Source organism: Brachyhypopomus gauderio, unplaced genomic scaffold, assembly GCF_052324685.1.
Source record: "Brachyhypopomus gauderio isolate BG-103 unplaced genomic scaffold, BGAUD_0.2 sc209, whole genome shotgun sequence".
Lineage (NCBI taxonomy): Eukaryota > Metazoa > Chordata > Actinopteri > Gymnotiformes > Hypopomidae > Brachyhypopomus > Brachyhypopomus gauderio.
Window position 1 is genome coordinate 43,741 of NW_027507030.1, and position 21,260 is coordinate 65,000.

At 46.5% G+C, this 21,260-nt stretch overlaps 1 protein-coding gene across 5 annotated transcripts in view; it reads left to right on the forward strand.

Annotated features, from left to right (window-relative positions):
* The first annotated feature begins 851 nt into the window (after positions 1-851).
* plekhh3 (pleckstrin homology, MyTH4 and FERM domain containing H3) overlaps positions 852-21,260 on the forward strand; it is a 38,646-nt gene continuing 18,237 nt past the window's right edge. For 2 of the 5 annotated variants that reach the window (XM_076995463.1, XM_076995464.1), the window contains exons 1-2: positions 852-1,501; positions 14,167-14,222. In XM_076995463.1, the coding sequence (XP_076851578.1) occupies positions 1,367-1,501; positions 14,167-14,222 (191 nt within the window). In that variant the 5' untranslated portion in view covers positions 852-1,366. Of the gene's footprint in view, positions 1,502-13,606; positions 14,069-14,166; positions 14,223-14,548; positions 19,847-21,260 lie in introns of those variants that run through there. The other 3 variants (XM_076995465.1, XM_076995466.1, XM_076995467.1) reach the window with 3 other exon arrangements.

The following is a 21,260-nucleotide window of genomic DNA, read 5'->3' on the forward strand; positions in this document are numbered from 1 at the left end:
CACCACCTCCACCACCCCCACCACCTCCACCACCCCCACCACCTCCACCCTGCCCTCTCCTCCCTCCCCCTCTCAGTTTCCTGGAAGCTTGAGCCCATCTGCTTCCCATTCAGTCACAGAATGTGCTTCAGGAGACCATATTAACACCCCCTCCCCCTCTCCCTCTCCCTCCCCCTCTCCCTCTCCCTCTCTTCCTCTTCCCTCTTTTTCAGGAGGGCCCTGTCTTTCTATATCTCCATTTTATTCTTTACCTTTGTCTTTCCTTCCCCATCTCACCTTCTTTTCTCCCCCCCCCCCCCCTTCTCATTTGCTCATTTGCTCAAAACTTCACACGTTCCCGTTAATGTAACTGTACACAAACATGGGCCAAGATTTGCCATTAGCGCCACACAAGTAAACAAACGTTACATTTTCTTTGGCAAACAAGTTTAGTCCCCTTTAAAGTGTGATGTCATAGCTGTGAGATCCCCTCATGTAACCTTCAAACAGGCTTAATGTCTAGGAAGATTCAACTATTCTCCTAGCTCCTAGCCCGGGGCTCTTGATAAAACATCAGTAAATAATAAAATTGAGAGGTGAGCAAAAATAATAGGACACTTGGCTTGGCTTTGCTTTAACCAAAATGTGAAAATGTATATATATATATATATATATATATATATAACATTTCATTATTAATGTATTGAAAATTGATGGAATTACACTTCCTGGCCTCTTGCCAGCACGGCGTGTGACGTGAACAATTGGAGGAGGATCGTTCTATGGGCGTGCGCGTAGCCAGCCAATCACCGTCAGAGACATGACACGTGGGCCGTCCCGACACCGCCCCTCTCAAACACGCTCCACGGAGCGCTCGCGTGCTGCGTTTCAGAAGTGTGGACGCGTTACAGAAGTACGAATCGTTCATTTCTGGTAACGATCACTCATTATTTTGCATTCTGCTGAGTCGGCTGAGCCGCTCTATGGTCACAACACAGTTACTTCTCTCCGTGTTTGACCCCTTATTGGACTTTAGACTTATAATAATAAATAAAGCGGACGTTCTTCCTGTGGGTGAGATCCAAGCAGCGCGACACCGGGGACACCGTGACGTTTGCGTGACGGAGGACACACCGTGGACACGGGACTGTCTGTGTGTCTTGTTCAGCCCGTGTTTGGCGACAGTGTGGATCACCCCGGTGGCACGATGGCAGCACCTCCCCGCCTGGGGAACCGCTCTCCGCGACTCCGGCGTTAGCGGACGTGTCCCGCTTCCCTTGCGTGTCCTCGGACGTCTTTGACTGCGCCTTGTCCCCGCGACGATCGCGTGCCGGTGGACGCTTGCCAACATTTGCGGATAATTGCTGTAAGCCACGCCGGGATTTGAATGCCTTTTCAGGGTGTTTGCTGGTTTCTGTGCTGCAGACAAGGGTTCAGCTTGCTGGGACGGGAGTATGGGGAGAGAGAGGAGGAAGAGTCCTTCGAATTGCGCAACAAGGACGAGCCGACGAGCACCGGCCCGGTACGTGGACCCGCTTGAAAACTTTCCTGTAAAATGCAATGAGACGGACAAAAATAGCACACTGCTGCATGCAACATATACAGTATTAGGTAGAAAACACGCTGCGTCGGCACGAGGAAGGCGCGTGCACGTGTAAGTGGTTCGACTCGAAATGAAGAGTTTAACTCGCGTGACCGTTTTAGCCCTGCAGGACCAGTTCTGCTAGGGGACGTGGGGGACCTGAGCGCGATCAAGGTCTGATTCGCTGCTTTTGCGCATGGTATTTAGGGCCAAAGTTGCTGAACTCTGGCACGCTTCGCCCTCGTTACCTTCCTACGTAACGACTTTCTCCAAACGTGCAAACACAAGCACGCAAAGTGAGTTCTCGCGCTGCTGACTTACGAGCTACACTTTCATTACAACCTAATGAAAATGTTTCCTTTTGTGGTGGGTTCATTTGACTCGACTCGGAGAGACACAGGCGTGACACGTGACATAACTGGCACGTTTATGGAAATATAGTATGACAACTCTCTCCTTTTGGACTTCTGGCGTTAATTCCAGTATGGAGGAGCAGCGCGGTTCCCTTCAGTGGTGCGCGTGTTTGCGCGCTCCTGACGCCTGGTTCTCCAGCTGTGTATTCAGTGAGAAACTACGTTTGGAAGAGCCAAATTTGTTCCTTTCATGCGTTTCTGAGCACTGTTACAAGTCCTTGACTTTATTAAATCACTACACACTGTCCTGATGAAAGAATGCAAGACTCCTGGTATAACTTAACCTAATGTACCTACTGAATAACTCCACTGTGCTTGATTACTCTGTCCGACCACCTCTCGCAGACACGGAGAGTGTGTGAGTGAAAGAGAGTGTGTGAATAGTCATCTGACATGTAAGGTCATTGCATTGTTCTCATATATGTGAAGGGCCATTGTTGATGGAGTGGCCTGGTTCGTTTTCTTCCAAGAGTACATAACGTCCTACTATAGCCAAAAGACGTTTAAAGAGGACATGAAAACCAGGAGAAGAGCTGATGGAAGGGCACAATAACGATGGGCTGGCTCATTAGAGTAGGCAAGTTTGAGCTCCACAGACGCTTGCCGTAGTGTGCCAAACAAATACATCAATATTTCAACATTTATGCCTCAATATTTGGTCTTTTCAATCATTTGTCCATTGGGCGCCCCCTGTGGCTGGGTGTGATTGATGTGGCAGTTCAGTTTTGCAAAGTCTAAAGCCACTGACTGATTTCTGCTGTCCGAAAGGCACAGTGACCGCTGGCCATGGTCCGGCGTCTCATGAGCACCCCTGTACAGGTACTGGTCAATCCAAACTCCACAAATATGCCCCGCTGTGCACTTTCCAGGGGGATGAGGGTCTTATTTGATTGGTGAACATACACGTACACACAGGTCATCTCTTCTGAGCCATTTGTTGATGCAGTTGGCCACTCGGCCTCCGTGATGGTGGCCCAGTGGGTGAGAGTGTGGCTCGGAGCCTTTAAGCTTGAGGGGCTTTTCTTTCTCCTCCACCCTCACCCCACCCACTATGGCTCCTCCACCTCCCAACCTGTCTCTCCCTTCAGTTCCTCCTCGATCACTCATCCCACATCTTTCATTGTTACTCAGTTTCTGTTGTGTGTTTGTACGCGTGCGGGTGCCTTAATGGGTGGATTAATGAGGGGGTTAGTGGACCTATTCACCAGCTCCAGGTCAGTCCTGGTCACCATGGTGATGGCGTGTACTGGTTGGGTTTCAAATCAAGGTTTATTTGTGTACAACTTTTTACTACAGCCATCATCGCCCAGCAGCTTCACAGATGTGTGAGTACAAGCTCCAGTAGAGGCAGCAGTATTGAGGAGAAGCTCTGAGAGGAGGAGGAACCACTAGGTCTCTTTCACACGAGGCATCTCACAACTGCAATGCAATAGTTTTCTTAGTAATAAACCTGGAGAACTCATGACAGCCTTACCCAGTGTTTATCAACATGACCGTGTGTGTGCTCCTTGGGAACTGAACCCGTGATCTAACCTTGCTCTACCTGTCGCACCAGGTATGCTATATGCTTATAAAGGGTATGTGATGCAATACAGTGTGATACTTGGACAGAAATTGAGGTTTTTTTTGTTCTCTCTCTCTCTCTCTCTCTGTAATATGTGAGTTTAGAAAAGATATCTGTCTTTAATCAGAAGGAATTAGGCTTTAGAGGAGCTTGCAGTAGTTTGGATGATATTGACCAAAAAAATCAATGTGACAGCTTTAGTCTGTGTTGTGTGCATGTTTCATGCAGAGTTCGGTTCTTTGCCTTTGTCATGTCAAGCTGTAAACACTGAGCCTCTTTGCATTGTTCTGCAGCAGTGATGCTAGACAAACTGTTGCTGTAACTTTGAAGCATCTCTTTCTCTCTCCCTCTCTCTCTCTCTCTCTCTCTCTCTCTCTCTCTCTCTCTCTCTCTCCCCCTCCCTCCCTCTCTCATATATCTATCTATCTCTCTTTTGTGATTGGTCTTGAGATTACAGTCACAGCCTGATGGCTTGACATGACTGGAGTATCTGATTACTGCTATCTGGGCCACATCAGCAAACTGGCTTCCATCTAACAGCAGGCTGGATCGATAGCTCTCATCTGGGATATTGACCTCAGGCCTTACAGGTTAGGGCCTAGTTATCTCTTACTGAGATCTCTAGATTAGTTCATAGCGCATTTCTGGCAACGTCTGTGCCTTGATGCAAAGGATAAAAGTCTAACGGAATGGTGATTTTAGATTATTTCTTTAAGTGATTAATATTAAGTGATTAATATTAGATTAATATTCAGGTGTGTAATGGGTTGGCAAAATTTTTGGTCTGTTTGTGTCAGATTCATTTTATCTCCATATTAGCATTTTCTAAATGTTATATGTATCTGTTAAAAAATTGAAAACATTTTTAATTTATAGAATTTCTATACTTTTTTTGAAAGGTAAAATGCAAGCTTGTCTTGTCATTGTAAAGCCAGTAGGGAGCTTCTTAAAGGGAGCACATTGAACTTCTCTAGAGGATCCAGGAGATGGCGAATCCAGGAAACCTTTTGATGGTCGTTGGATGGTCTGCTAAAAGTCCTGCACACTGTCTGGCATTGAGTCAACCGCTTTGAAGAGACCACACTGGGAGCAGAGGAGGACATATGGTCGTATGGTCAGAGGAAGTGGGAGAGCAAGAAGAGGAGGATGTGTGTGGAGGTGGGGTTGGTATTGTGGAGGCGCGGTTGGTAGTGAAGTGGTAGAGCTGGTATTGTGGAGGTGGGGTTGGTAATATAGGGGTGGTGTTGGTATTGTGAAGGTGGGGTTGGTAGTGTAGGGAGGGGTGTTGGTAGTGTAGGAAGGGGTGTTGGTAGTGTAGGGGTGGTGTTGGTATTGTGGAGGTGGGGTTGGTAGTGAAGTGGTAGAGCTGGTATTGTGGAGGTGGGGTTGGTAATATAGGGGTGGGGTTGGTATTGTGGAGGTGGGGTTGGTAATATAGGGGTGGTGTTGGTATTGTGGAGGTGGGGTTGGTAATATAGGGGTGGTGTTGGTATTGTGGAGGTGGGGTTGGTAATATAGGGGTGGTGTTGGTATTGTGGAGGTGGGGTTGGTAATATAGGGGTGGTGTTGGTATTGTGGAGGTGGGGTTGGTAGTGTAGGGAGGGGTGTTGGTAGTGTTTGAAATCTGGGCCATTTGTAGAAGCTGCCATTGACATGTTTTCACAAAGGCCTCCTACACAGTACTTAACTGTGCATGGGTCTTACACTCCAACAGGTGGTTCAATTGCCCCACTGATGGGGGAGAATTGTGTGTGTGCGTGCGTGTGTGTGTGTGTTTACGGTCACTTTTCTGGATTGGCTTTTAACTAGAGCCCCTGGACCAGTCAGTGGATTTAACCAGTATCCTTGTAGCTTGTCGAGGATGGGTTTTTACTGGGACACAACTTTCATTCCAGTCATATGTATATAGTGTTTAGAGTTATTTTAGTTTGAGTTATTACAACAGACATTTTATGATGAATGATGATGACTGCCCAGAGTGATGACGACAAGGAAAACCCCCTAAGAATCTTGTGCTGGTCTGGGCACCAATATCTTCCCTCCAACCCCCAGAGCGGTAGTGATGACCTCTACCCCACCCCCAGTCGGCACCTCTCACTCTTGTTTAGAACTGGGGAGCTCTGGATTTCCCATTCTCTGCTGCTCATATTTTTGAGGAAATCCAGAACACTTTTTAACCCCTTTTCCATGTTCTGTTCTCTCTGCTCATTGAAGCCATTGGTTGACTGCTGAGAGGCCCCACCCACTCCAGCTGTTGGGGTGAGGAACAGGGCAGCCTTGTGGAGAAACCCCAGCTGGTGGTGGTCCTGGCACTGGCTGGGCATGGTTCATGGGCCTCGTGGTGTAGGCATCTAGTCTTCAAAGCTGTTGCTGCAGTGTGGACAGACCAAACTAGTTTTCTGTAACATTTACTTGTTGTCATAGTGTTTTTTTCTTCCTGTGTTGACATAAGGGTTGGATTTCATATGTGTTTTTTGCAATACTGGTGTTACAATGATGGTGTTTTCAAAATGGTGCTGATGCCTTAAACCAGGGGTGCCCAATACGTCGATCGCGATCTACTGGTCGATCGCGAAGGAAGTCTGGGTAGATCGCATGACATTAAAAAGTAGGGGATGAATGACAGGCTATCACCCATCTGCACTGACGGTTGTATTTTGATTGACATACATGGTAGCCAATCTGACGTCTGAACTTCTGACAACCTATGCATGCATGTTAAACTACGCTAACTTCTTCAGTTACCTTGCAGCGTAGCTAGCCTCCAATTTATTTAAACTAAATACAACAAAGGGTATAAAAGTGAGTGCCGTAGCTGGTCCGAGTAAGAAGCCATTTCATACAGAATGAGAGGAGGATTTGTTTCACTATGTCATATTCACTATATTTTCACTAACAAGGGAAATGTGGAGTGGCATTTTCAGACTGTTCATAAAAACTATGACATTGACTTTCCTCCGAAAAACGATCTGAGAAGGAGAAAGGGGAAAGAACTAAAATCCCTGTTGTCCGGACAGTAATTTTTCTCACATCTGACCACAAAAGCGAAGGCAGCCTCATTTCGGCTGAGTCACTTAATTGTTAAACACAAGAAGTCCTTCCAAGACGGAGAGATGATAAGAGGCATTTGTTGAATCCGCTAGTTCCTTGTTCCGAGACTTTAAAAACAGATCTGAAATATTATCTTCAGTCAAAGCTGTCCAGCTATCGAGGAATACAGTCACACGGCACTCTGAAACCACTGCCGAGGATTTAACCCAGAAACTTTGGAAGGGTCTTGCGGACTGCGAGTGTTTCTCGCTACAATTAACGATAAATTAAAAATTATGTATCATCAAATTATGTATCATCAATTATGTAAACATTAAAATAATTTATTTATCCTAAAAGGAAAAGGAAAGAAATTAGTAGCCTAATAATAATAACTTAAATAATGATAATATAGAAGAAATACATTTGTTGCATTTTTATAGTAGGTAGATCATATAGTAGGTAGGTCATCTTATAAGTAGCTCGCAAGCTGAAAAGGTGTGGGCACCACTGCCTTAAACGGTACTGTATTAAACAAAACTTCAACGGAAACAATATATTAACTTGGGCATAAAATATATAAAAACTTGACTCAAGACCTCTTGACTACTTAACAAATTTACATAACAAATTCCAATAATAAAAGTCAAATCTGCCCCATGCAGTGGTGTTTTAGACCCCTGTGTATGTTCAGATGTCATAATCTGTTCTGGTGAAATACAGCCAGACTTTAGACTGTTTAGCCTTTGGCACTTTACCTGTGCATAGGCTCCTAGCTAACTAAGTAACCTAGCTAGCTAAGTAACCTAGCTAGCTAAGTAACCTAGCTAGCTAAGGCTCCTAGCTAGCTAAGGCTCCTAGCTAGCTAAGGCTCCTAGCTAACTAAGTAACCTAGCTAGCTAAGGCTCCTAGCTAACTAAGGCTCCTAGCAAACTAAGGCTCCTAGCTAACTAGCAGATATCTGCTGCTATTAGAACAAGGGCACCAACCGGTGATGGCAAGGTGTCATGCTTTGTAGCATTTCGGGTCTGTTTAGGTGCCCCACAGGGCAAACGTTAGAGTCCACAGCTCAGACTTTTAAAGGAGTATTTAAATGTGAAACTAAATTCACACAATTTCCCCATTTACCAGCACTTATGTGGTCAATCGGCCAAGGCGTGTTTGGAGTCAAGATTTTACCTCTTTAGTTTGGAACAAAAGCTGCTCACCTCTAATGTTGCTAACAAACACAGGAAGTCAACATCAGCCCAAACAGCCATCTCAAATCCATGCCTACAAGCTTCTGTCTGCCTGCTCAAAGCACATGCAGGTTTTCATAAAGGCCTCCCAGACTAGTCAGTGTGTTTGACACAGTATGGCTCCTTCTGTAAAAGTGAACAGAGATGTATCAGCTATTGGCTAGTGACCAGGATGCAGTTTGAACAGGTTGAGAGACGTTTGTGTACAAAGTGTTCGCAATGTTATCAGCTTTAGTTTAGTTCTTTAGAATTTGTACAACATGTCTTCTATAATCAGCATTATCTGGGATTAGGCACAAATTGTGTGTTTTGTTTATGCACTAAAAGTACTGATTCATGCGGTGGCTACCGGCCATAGAGGAACTAGTTCCATAATGGGACAGGACTTCGGTACCGACCCTAGTTGACATGTTTTGGGAGTCGGGTTCCCTACAGCTGGTTCCCTGGGCTCTTGTGGCTGGATCAGTCTGCTGTTGTGACTCTTAGAAGGGCGCGGATCTAAACCTCTGTACTACAACCCAAATGTGTGGTTAGGAAACCAGTCCAAAGGAAAAAAAAAGTACCCACACTTTTGGGGGGCATAGTAATAGTGTTACGGTCAAAGATAATCTGCATTAATACTAAAAGTAGTTTTACTTACACACACACACACACCTGCCCTAGAGGTCCATGGTTGGCAAGGCCGAAGTATTTCCATCCGTTTACTCAACCTTGTCTCCCGGGAGACAGGAACGGAAGTGAGGCACGGAACGAGCCCATCACGGCATCTCCTGCCTGATGAATCATTCTGTCCGCTGTTCCGCCAGGCCGGCGAGCTGCTGCCAGACCCCCGGATCACACGCCATTCCCTCTTCTAACTTCCTGCTCCACCAGCCCTCCCTCTGCAGGCCAGTCTTCACATGACTCCTCCTGTGGATAGTACTCTAGAGGCCATTTATATAACAAAAGCAGTATATGTTCATTTATTGACCAACATTCATAAAATTATGATCACGATTTTTAAAAAGCTGTTTTGTACGAGCTGCTCTAGTCTTACAGTGTGTTTGTGCGTGCGTGTGTGTGTGTTTGTGTGAGACCATATATCCCCTGGCCCTGTCCATGTATGAAGCCATGTGAGGCTCAGTGGACAGGGAGCCAGGGTGGTGCAGACACCCATCAGCTTCACCCAGAGACCAGACGGCCCCCACAAGGAGGTTGACCAGTGTGTGGGGCGGGTCAGTGGGGCATGGGTGCGGGCATAGGCTGGTCGGTGTGGCGTGGGTGCGGGTGGAGCGGGATCAAGGTCACACCCTCACCCTGCCTCTTCTCAGCTCTCCTATCCACCCTGGCCAAACATTGACAGACTGATATTACACACTCGCACACTTTCGGTCTCTCTCTCACACACACACATACAGTGTTTGTCTGTCTCTCACATTCTCAAACTGTCTCTCTCTCTCTCGCTCGCTCTCTCTTTCTTACACATACACTCACCCTGTCTCTCTCTGTCTCACACACAAATACACATACACATCTATCTCTCTCACTCTTTCTCACACTCACACACACACACACACACACACACTTCTCTTCTTAACTAGCAGACACCATTTCTCTTTTGTCTTTTTCTCTGGAACTCTTGATTTTCTTAATTTTCCATGACTGATTTCCCAGGGCTCTTGTGCTGAATGAGTGTGTGTGTGTGTGTGTGTGTGTGTGTGTGTGTGTGTGTGTGTGTGTGTGTGTGTGAGAGAGAGAGATGGAGAGAAAGCTGGTGAAAGCCATGCTGCTGTTGAAGCCATCATGTTTTAGACAAACCTGTCAAACCAACTCAAACCTTATTGCTATTGTCTTATTGCTTTCATTGTGCTGGGTGTGGAGCTCTGTGCTGGGCCGAGACCATAGGGATCTGGTGCAGGGATCCACTATAGAGACACAAGCATCGCAATGAGATCTGGAGCAGGGATCCACTATAGAGACATAAGCATCGAAATGAGATCTGGAGCAGGGATCCACTATAGAGACACAAGCATCAAAATGAGATCTGGAGCAGGGATCCACTGTAGAGACACAAGCATCGAAATGAGATCTGGAGCAGGGATCCACTGTAGAGACACAAGCATCGAAATGAGATCTGGAGCAGGGATCCACTATAGAGACACAAGCATCGAAATGAGATCTGGAGCAGGGATCCACTATAGAGACACAAGCATCGAAATGAGATCTGGAGCAGGGATCCACTATAGAGACACAAGCATCGAAATTAGATCTTTCATCCACTATAGAGACATGAACATCACATTGAGACCAGGTTATTGTAATGATGATTATGAACTTTGTCATCAGTATTGCTATTATATTTAACAGAAAGCTTGTGCTAAGTAACATGGCTGCTTCTTTCTTGTAATTCTTATTGTCTGGATGTAAAAGTTGCTTTAGAAATGTCAAAGATTTGATGTCACTGCATCTACTGTGATATCATTGTGATCAACTGTGCTTTGTGTTCTACTGTGCATTGTGATCTACTCTGCAGTGTGATCCACTGTGTCCAACTGCTGTTTATATGGCCCACATTAGGGCTGGGAGAATGATGGGGGGGGGGGGGGGGGGGCGTGGCTTCAGGGTGACTCTTTAACCTCCTGACCTCTGGGAGCCCCCATGTCAGCACAAAGTGTTCTTTAGAGTGGGAGTGCGGTGGGAAGTTCTGCCAAGGCCTTGAAACATGAGCACAGGGCGCACACACACACACACACACACACACACACACACGCTTGCATGCACACATCCAGAAGTGTGTGTTCGAGGTCAGGATGGGAAAGGGTAATGTTACAGCTGACAGAGTGACTGGGCAGCAAGAAGATCACCACCCAGTTGATTCCACTAAAAACCCTGACAAGTGACTGGGCCAAATAGCAGTACACTGGCCCAGCACTGCATACCACCCTGGAGTGTGTGTGTGGTGTGTGTGTGTGTGTGTGTGTGTGTGTGTGTGTGTGTGTGGTTTTAGAAGGTCATACAGGCAGTGTGGAGGAGAGGAGTATGGGGTTTTGAGAAAGATCTCCCCTCTAATTTTCCAGGAAATCACCTTCAACTTAATCTTCAAAATGGCAGAGGCTAAAACAGGAACTACTTCTGACCTAAGCGCAGTGTGTGTGTGTGTGTGTGTGTCTAGTCTTGTCTGTGTTTGTGTATGCTAATGTGCATTCTCCTTCTTTTGCCTGTGTGTGTGTGTGTGTGTGTGTGCACGTTCGTGCGTACGCGCGTGTGTGTTTGTGTAGTCGTGTCTGTGTTTGTGTATGCTAATGCACATTCTCTTTCTTTTTGTCAGTGTGTGTGTGTGTGTGTGCCTGCGTGTGTGTGCCTGCGTGTGTGTGTATAACACATTGACTGACAGTAGCATATTAACCAGTAGGTGCCAGTGAGAATAAACCATATCAGTGAAACTGTATAGGCTCTCAGCATTTCACTGCACCTGCAGGTGTGTGTGTGTGTGTGTGTGTGTTTGCATGTGTGTGTGTGCATTTGAGCGTGTGTGTGTGCGCGCGCACGCATTTGCGTGTGTGTGTGTGTTTGTGTGTATCAGGGCAGTCTGATAACTGGAACCTGTACAACACCCATGGAGAAGGGGAGAGAGGACTGGTGGAACACTGGTCCACCAGCAACCCCAACAGGGTGTATGCAGAGGATGCTTACAAACCCAACGTAGACTCACACTGAAATAGCCAGTAGCTCAGGGTTTCGTTGTCATCTCACAAGATCCCAGTAAAACTGTCCCAGTATTGCCATTCTTATGCGTACTGGTTGACCAGTCTTCAGTTAATCTACTTTAACTATACACACAGCCTATACACATGGCATTAGCTATCGCCCCAAAACAAAATTCTTATAAAATGGAAAAATCAAAATACAATAAGCATTGCATGATTAAGTATTTGGGCAGAATATACATTTCTCTTTTACATATCTTGGGATCAGTTTAAATAAATATTTATGAATAGAAATAAATGTCTTATGAATATTGCATGTGAGGTAGTCCATCGACACAAACCCACTTAACACATTTGTACCCAAATACCCTGATATACTGTCATATCTGTTACACAATTTAGAGTCCATGTGTATTAGCTAGGTGGTGTGTGTGTGTGTGACTGCCTTTTTTGTCTTCCTGTGTTTGCTCCTTCCTCTTTCCCTTTTTGTCTCTCTCTCTCTCTCTCTTCCTCTCTCTCTCTATCTCCCTCTTCACTCCATCTTCTTCCTTTTCTCTTCTCTCTCCATCCTTCTTCTCTCTGACTCATTGGGAGGGGAGGGGGGATTAATGCACTGTATACTCTACAGACATTACTGGTCTCCAATATTGGTCACTTGTTCAAGCAGTCTTAGCCCAGTCCCGTTTTAAAGTCAGTGATTTCTCAGACTCTGTAGTCAGATGTTAGGACGGGAATAAGTGCAGGATAAACAGCCGTCTCCTCGGGGTTAAAGTTGGGGGTCTCTCATATGACTGACCACCATCCTGCTGCTGAAATGAGCATAAACAAGTCATGTGAGGGACTTCCTGTTTAACATTTGTTGCTAGCAGTGGCCATAACTGTACTTTGTCATTGTTAAAGTGGACTAATATTTTGGCAGCAGGTTATCTGTGGAGATAACGGGACTCTGGGGGCCGTGGCATTCTCAGCAGGACTGCACAAAGCTCCCAAACTCTGCTTCTTTTCAAGACCTCCAGATCTGTGATTGATGACATTTAGAAGAAAGAAAGAAATTCTGGCATAGTTTTCTTCTTAACTCCAGTGTACAGTGGTTTTATACACACACACACACACACACACACACACACACACACACACACACAAGCCTGTGCTTACTAATAAAAATATACTGTCCACAGCACTATAAAAAAAAAACCATAGCACTGAGTATATGCCACCGATCAGCTAGTCACCCAATTATCCTCCAGATATCCTCCCAGAGTGAGGGCATGATGGAGGCCAGGACTTGGACATTTGGGATCTATTTGATCTGTTGGATCTCTTGAACCTGCTGGATCTGGAATCTGCCAGCCAGCAAAAGGCCATGAATCCTAGAAAGTTTTGGCCACCATTTAGATGCTTCAGGGCACTTCAAAGCTTTACCGGGTGCTGCTGTTCAACCTATCGGGTGCTCCCAGCTGCAGTCCGGAATGTTCCGGAGCACTCTGCCTGCAGCATACCATGGCATGGATCTGAGAACTTCCTTCCTCTCTTTAAAATGGATAAAGGGGGGTACACATGTAGGAATGCACTGAAGAATTCAGGCATACCTTCCGATTCGAACCGTGATATCCATCAGATCTGACGTCAGCACGGCATGATGTAGACATGTAAGTGTGTATGAGGGAGCAGGCTTCTGAGCATGGGGGCTTTCCCCAGGTTTACTGTCATTTAAGACTTAAATCTGACTAAGCTTAACTTGTGTTTGGAAAACTGACCTCAAATGCTTCCCAGATCCAGATACTATACCTCTGACTTCTGGTTTCAAAAACAGTAAATTTAAACTTCAGCAGAACGCATGAGTCCAGGCAGGTGTTTTCCATGGGTTTTGTTCATATTTAAAACTTCTGAGAATGACCTCAAACAAGAATTCACCGTGGTAACCGAGGGCATTTTCCCTTAAGGGGATTCTTCCCTCCATTTAAATGATGAAATAGGCAGTTTTGTCCAGTGTCAAGTTCCTGTTTCGACCTCCTGTACCTAAATCTCCTCCTAAACAGAGGAAGTTCACAACAACGAAACCTGTGATGAATTCCCATCTAAAAGTGGTTTAATAGAAGATGAGAGTGAGGACATGGTGAGACCAGAACTCTCCAGTTTAATCACATTTCCTTGGTTACATCAGAATGCCATTGCATGGTAGTGTGAATGGGCTACATACCTCTACATGAACACCACTGTTTTGTTTTGAGTACTCTTTTGTTTTGTTTGAAATAATCATAGACTTTGGAACACTTTGCTTTCAATATCGAAGGTCTGTAGTGAAGCTTTGCCTTTGGTTTTTTTTTGCGGGTTCACTAAAGAGGGGAAATCTAACTTCCTTTTTATTGTTCGTGTTACATCACCAAACAGGAGCAGGAGGTGCTTCCTCGATCGAACGGACCAGGACAGGCAGAACGCGTTAGTGTTTAGATCTAGGCAGAGCTGCTGCACCTGGAGTGGGTTTTCACGATTAGTTTGAATGCTGGTTTAGAGGCGGATTCAAGCCCAGTTATTCCAGGAGGCAGACTCAACCCCAGTGAGGAGGATTAGACTAGGTCCCTCTCCATCTCAACGTAACACCACTTAGCAGGGCTTTGATCAGGAAATATTCTGTGGATTAAACACTCTGGTTGGTTTCTTTCCTGCTCCACAGGGCAAACTGGAAGTGACTGTTTCTCAGCCCACACGATCAGCCAACGGCGCACCCAGGTGAGTCCTGCTGTCCTGCTGTCCTGCTGTGGAGTGTAAAGACTACGGAGCTAGGTGTAGAGCTCATCACATGTCCAGCTGCCAGTCCAGTGTCTTTTATGGGATTAGTAATGAGAAAACCATGGGATAATGTTCCCCAAGGTGTCATAAGGGACCAAGTGTTGGCAGGAGTTCACCTGGAGTGTATAATGTATACCTTATGTCATGGAAATGTATACTCTGAAGGACTCTTATTACAGCAAACGTATATTAGATGTGTTTTCTTTATTTCTGTGTGTGTGTGTGCGCGTGTGTGTGTGTGCATGCATGTGTTTGCGGTTTTATAGAGATTGAGCTTAATCTCTGATGTTGGCCATTCTAAAAGATTATGGTGTAGGAGAGGTAGGTTGTGTGTAAATGTGTGTGCACATATGCATACATCTCTAACAAACCTGACACACGGGGCCGACACTCAGAATTCAGTAACAAAGCTGAGTGATGCAGACATACACACACACACACACACTGTATGGGACCACTATTTCATGATTATATGTGTGATTTAGTCAGATGGGGCGTGCAGCACACAGAGTCTCGTTCTCCTATAGTGACTTGTTCTCCTATAGTGACTTGTTCCCCTATAGTGACTTGTTCCCCTATAGTGACTCGTCCCCGTATAGTTACTCCTCATCCTGTAGTGACTCATCCCCCTATAACACAATTCATCCTCCTTTGAAATTCAGGTTGAGAGCCCTTCCACCTTCAGCACACACACATTTAGAAAGAGATGGACAGGGAGTGTAGGTGTGTGTGTGTGTGTGTGTGTGTGTGTGTGTGTGTGTGTGTGTGTGTGTGTGTGTGTGTGTGTGTGTGTTAGCAGTTGTGGCCAGATAGGATTTATAGGCAGCTAGATGATGGTGAGTCAGGCTGTTGTATGCCAAGTAGAGATGAATGTATCTCTCTCTCTCTCTCTCACACACACACACAGTTGTGGTCTCACACGCCTATTGTCACACCCATTCCTGTCCTGTTGTACAGTGTTCCACACTCTGGGTTCCAGGGTTCAATGTTTTTATTGAACATGAAGAGACACAGACACACACTCGGGGAGAATTTGTCAGGCACTGCCAATTTACCTAACTAATGTCTTTGGACTGTGGGAGGAAACCAGAAATCCCGGAGGAAACCCACGCAGACACGGGGAGAACATGGAAACTCCACTCAGATAGGGACTTGAACCCAAGACCCCAGTGCTAACCACCAAGCCACCGTGTTACACACGCAGGAATGGAGGCTGACACACACACACACACACTTACACACACATGCAGGAATGGAGGCTGACACACACACACACAAATGCAGGCTGACGTGCACATACACACACAGAGGGATGAAGGTTGACACACATACGCACACACACACACGAATGGAGGCTGACAAACACACACTAATGGAGGCTGAAACACACACTAATGGAGGCTGACACACACACACTAATGGAGGCTGAAACACACACACACTAATGGAGGCTGAAACACACACACACTAATGGAGGCTGAAACACACACACACTAATGGAGGCTGAGACACACACACACACACTAATGGAGGCTGAAACACACACACACTAATGGAGGCTGAAACACACACACACTAATGGAGGCTGAGACACACACACACACACTAATGGAGGCTGAGACACACACACACACACTAATGGAGGCTGAGACACACACACACTAATGGAGGCTGAGACACACACACACTAATGGAGGCTGAGACACACACACACACTAATGGAGGCTGACACACACACACACACTAATGGAGGCTGAGACACACACACACACTAATGGAGGCTGAGACACACACACACTAATGGAGGCTGAGACACACACACACACTAATGGAGGCTGACACACACACACACTAATGGAGGCTGACACACACACACACACACTAATGGAGGTTGACACACACACACTAATGGAGGTTGACACACACACACTAATGGAGGTTGACACACACACACGCACACTTGGTCTGCTCACTTTTTTCGGTTTATCTTATGTATTCATTGTTGCTTGTGTCAGCCTTGTTGAATATAATTGTAACACAACATTTCTGTGTGTGTGTGTGATTGGAACGCAGCATTCTGGGAGTGTGTTTCGGTAGAACGCAGCACTGTGTGGGTGTGTGTGTCACTGGGAGTGTGTTTCGGTAGAACGCAGCACTGTGTGGGTGTGTGTGTCACTGGGAGTGTGTTTCGGTAGAACGCAGCACTGTGTGGGTGTGTGTGTCACTGGGAGTGTGTTTCGGTAGAACGCGGCACTGTGTGGGTGTGTGTGTCACTGGGAGGCAGCACTCTGTTTTTGCATGTGAGTGTAATCCCTCATATGTGTAGCTGCCAACCCACACAGCTGTGCAAGGTCCACCCGGGGTCGCAGCCCTTGGCCTTTGGCCTTTGACCCTTTAATGCGGTCATTCTCTCAGGTCACAGGCTTTACCCTCATTAGCTGAGTGCCGAGGACGGAGCACCTGTGTCCCATCACCCGGGCATGCGAGTCAACAAATGTGTGTGCATGTGCAGTTAAGGGTTTGCTGTCGGAGTGTGAGGAGTGTTGGAATCGCCTCTACTGTGACTCTTGTGTGTGTGTGCTGCTGTTTGTAATGCCATAATCACACAGACTCAAATATAGCCATCACCCATAGTGTACTGTCCTGCAGACGTGTGTGTGTGTGTGTGTGTGTGTGTGTGTGTGTGTGTGTGTGTGTGTGTGTGTGTGTGTGTGTGTGTAAGGAATTGAGCATTATCATTACTGTAAGTGTGATTAAACAGAGATTGGATTTGATCACACCGTCTGTTTATGCTAAATCACATAGAGGAACTGAAGAGCTGTTTAAACACACACACACACACACACACACACACACACACACACACACACACACAGGTGCACATTACCATAAATTTATAGGAGGTGTATAGGAAGTTTTAGTATTTTTTTTAGTATCTATTAATATTGGGAATGCAGATGGTTTGGCTTAGTGCATCCTGTTGGTCACAGACACACACAAACACACACACACACACACACCCCTGCCTCAACTGCTCTGACAGAATTAATTAATATCTCTCAGATTTCAAGGTCTGAATTATTATTCTGTTGGATTCTGTGTTGGAGCTTTACATGGAAGACCAGAGAGACAGACCGAGAGACAGACTGAGACATTCTCTCTCTCTCTCTCTCTCTCTCTACCACTCTACACTGAATTGATTCCTGTTCTTGTCCTATCACTGACCTTGATACCAGGGTTTGGTTTTTATTATCTTTCATGTTGGTGTTAAGCCCTTTATATCATGGAGGAATTCCTGGCTCTGACGCTCAGGCCCACTGGACTCACTGGGCTCACTGGGCTTCTGCTTCACTTATGTTGGTATTTTGGTTCTGGAAAGTGCAGCCCCCCCCTCCCAATTCTTTAATCCTGCGTAACAAATCGCTTCCTGCTCTGCCCTTTCTCACAGGAAGTCACCTCACAGGGCCCCTTGGTGCTCATGCCGAGCACTCTGGGAAAGGAGTGGGCGACTGTGTGTGTGTGTGTGTGTGTGTGTGTGTGTGTGTGTGTGTGTGTGTGTGTGTGTGTGTGTGTGTGTGTGTGTGTGTGTGTGTGTGTGTGTGTGTGTGTGTGTGTGAGAGAGAGCGGGGTTGGTACAGCTGTGGTGACCTTAGATTACCCCCACTGGTGCTTGACTGGGCTGATGTGTGTCTGTTTTACAGACAGGCTGTCCTACCCATCTTTACACACACTGCCTCTCACCAAGCTACAACCAAAACACACACACACACACATGTCAACATCCTCACCTGCTCAACTGGAGAAGCAGAGCCCTCACCAGCCAGGTATTCTGTACAGCAAACCTGTGCTTTATCATAACACACCCAAAAATAGAAACGCACACACAGTTTTATCAAGGAAATAGTTCTTTACCTGCTGCTAGAACTCTGGGCCTCCCTGATGATGCCTCTCTGGGCTGACTATGCCTCTCTGATGCCTCTTTTGACTGATGATGCCTCTCGACTGATGATGCCTCTCTGGGCTGACTATGCCTCTCTGATGCCTTTTGACTAATGAGACCTCTCTAATGATGCCTCTCTGGGCTGACTATGCCTCTCTGATGCCTCTTTTGACTGATGATGCCTCTCTGATGATGCCTCTCTCGTCTGATGATGCCTCTCTCATCTGATGATGCCTCTCTGATGTTGCCTCTCTCGACTGATGATGCCTGTCTGATGATGCCACGCATCGCCCCTCACAGCCTTCACCTACAGATCTGTTCCACTGCACACCTGGGTTACACGAATGTCATGCAGATTACAGTTTCCAAAAACGAAGCATCATATTGTGTGTGTGTGTGTTTTATATTGTGTAAAATGCTAAATATGGTTATATGTTAAAGTACTATATAACATTAGACTCAAAGTGGGGGTCCATCGAGTCTTTCTAGGTTCATCTCTGTCTCTTGACTGCACTACACTTTCACTGGCCCTGACTTGTTCTTGGTCTACTCTAGGTCCTGGCCTTGGTCTTGACTCAGACTGTGTGTCCTGGTTCTGGTTTTGACTTAAGACTTGGATCTAATGGTCTTGACAGCAGCACTACTGAGCAGTACTATACAGTATACCACAATCAGCCATCTAGTCATTAGAGCAGCATGTCTAGTGTAATAATACACGGTTTTGGATGCAGCCAATGGCTGAACAGAGCTGGTTCTTTTTTCTCTGAGAGTGTGTCGGGCCAGCCAATCACCACACACCTGACTGAGCTTTGAAATGTTCTGCTTTTTTCCATTGGGGATTTACGTCACAAACACATGCGTGTGTCTGGGTGCATTTGTGCATATTTGCATGTGTGCTGGGTTCACTCACAATAGGTGATTGTGTGGTGTGTGTTATCACTTCCTGCATATCCACATTGGGAACCTGCACTCGGACTGCCCGCTCGGGCTAAAGGGGCCACGCTGTTTGCACAGCCGTCCGTGTAAGGTCATCTCTGCAGATCCACGGCGCCACCGTGTGAGTGACGGAGGCAGAGGGGCTGGGGAGAAGGATGGAGAAGGTCTCAAAGCCACACACACACACACACACACACACACACACACACACACACACACACACACACACACACATTATTTGAGCCTCATTTTCCTTTAGTATTGCCCAGTATCAGATCTAGCCCCTAGGACTATCTGGGGGTTAGGGTTAGGGGTGAGACTTCTCCTGTGTATCCAGGAGTTGGTGAGACTTCTCCTGTGTATCCAGGAGTTGGGTGAGACTTCTCCTGTGTATCCAGAGGAGGGTGAGACTTCTCCTGTGTATCCAGAGGAGGGTGAGACTTCTTCTGTGTATCCAAGGGAGGGTGAGACTTCTCCTGTGTATCCAGGGGTTGGTGAGACTTCTCCTGTGTATCCAGGGGTTGGTGAGACTTCTCCTGTGTATCCAGGGGAGGGTGAGACTTCTCCTGTGTATCCAGGGGAGGGTGAGACTTCTCCTGTGTATCCAGGAGTTGTGTCTTCTGCTCGTTCACACAGTCTCTCTCCCCTTCACGTTCTTCTGCTCCAGACAGCCTGTGGACTGCACCAGGTATTTATCAGTGGTATTTATCAGTGGTATTTATCAGTGTCTACATGCCTTGTCCCATCTTGGCCTCTAGTGCTACGAAAAAAAACATGCCGCAGTCTGTGCTGTGTGTGTGTGTGTGTGTGCGTGTGTGGGGGAGGGGTGGTGTAGGTGGGGGAGGAGGAGGGGGTAGATGTGTTTGTGAGAATGCAGCAGGGATATTTTCATTATGGAGGTGCAGACTGTTATTGTTGAGACCAGATTGTCAGGACTGTCTGCACCAATCCAAAAACCGGTTCTGACAGGTTCTGGCCAGCTAACACCAGCAGTAAGAGCTCCCACACATGAGGGCAGTTTGTGTCTCTGCCCCTCTCCCAACCCCGCCCCTTCCCAGCCCCGCCCCTTCCTCTGAATGATGTCTGGAGGGCTGTGACTGTCTGAGCAGAAGCTTAAATTAGTAAGTGATGCAAACCTACAGGGATCTGCTGCTGTATCACGGAGCATCGACACACACACACACACACACACACACACACATATATATATATATATATATATATATATGTACACTCATAAACAGTAGCTGTAAATAAGTTTACAGTGTGTATATAAATACATGCATGCTTGCATATGCAGACATTTAGTCATAAGCTTATAGAAGCACTGAAGTCCTGGTTTAACTCTGCAAAACAGATAGCTTAAGAATGCTGGGCAGACCTGCATTACAATAGTTTGTGTGTGTGTGTGTGTGTGTATAAATTAATCTATATTGATTGTGCTTTCCACTTCCCTTGGTCTATAATCCCATAATTCCCTGGTTACCAAGGTAACAAGGTTTGGGATGTCCGGAAATAAGGTAGAGGAAGGGAGTGTGTGCTTGCTTTAGTTTGATCGACGTGACGACCTATTAGAGAGGGTGATTAGAGCCTCCAGTTTATTTAGCAGAGTGATTGTAGGACGACTCTGATGAGCTTCAGCAGCGCTGCAGTCATGTGAACAGCTCTGTGTACCCTGTGGCTCCTGACGTCATCTTCAAATACATCATTACGTCAACTTTACAAACGCTAATCTAGAGGCGGGTGTCTGTTCTGTTAGGTAGCAGACCTCAGGAGCCATTTTAGCCTAATGAATTTTAGCATCTCTGAATCTGTGTGTCTTTCTCCCCCACGAACTCCCACACCCCAAACCCATGACCCCCACATCCACACCCCACACCCGTGACTCCCACCCCACATCCACAACCCACATCCATGACCCCCACATCCATGACCCCCACCCACACATCCACGACCCCCACCCACACCCCACATCCATGACCCCCACCCACACATCCACGACCCCCACCCACACCCCACATCCATGACCCCCACATCCACGACCCCCACCCACACCCACGACCCACACACCCACATCCCACACCCATGACCCCCACCCACAC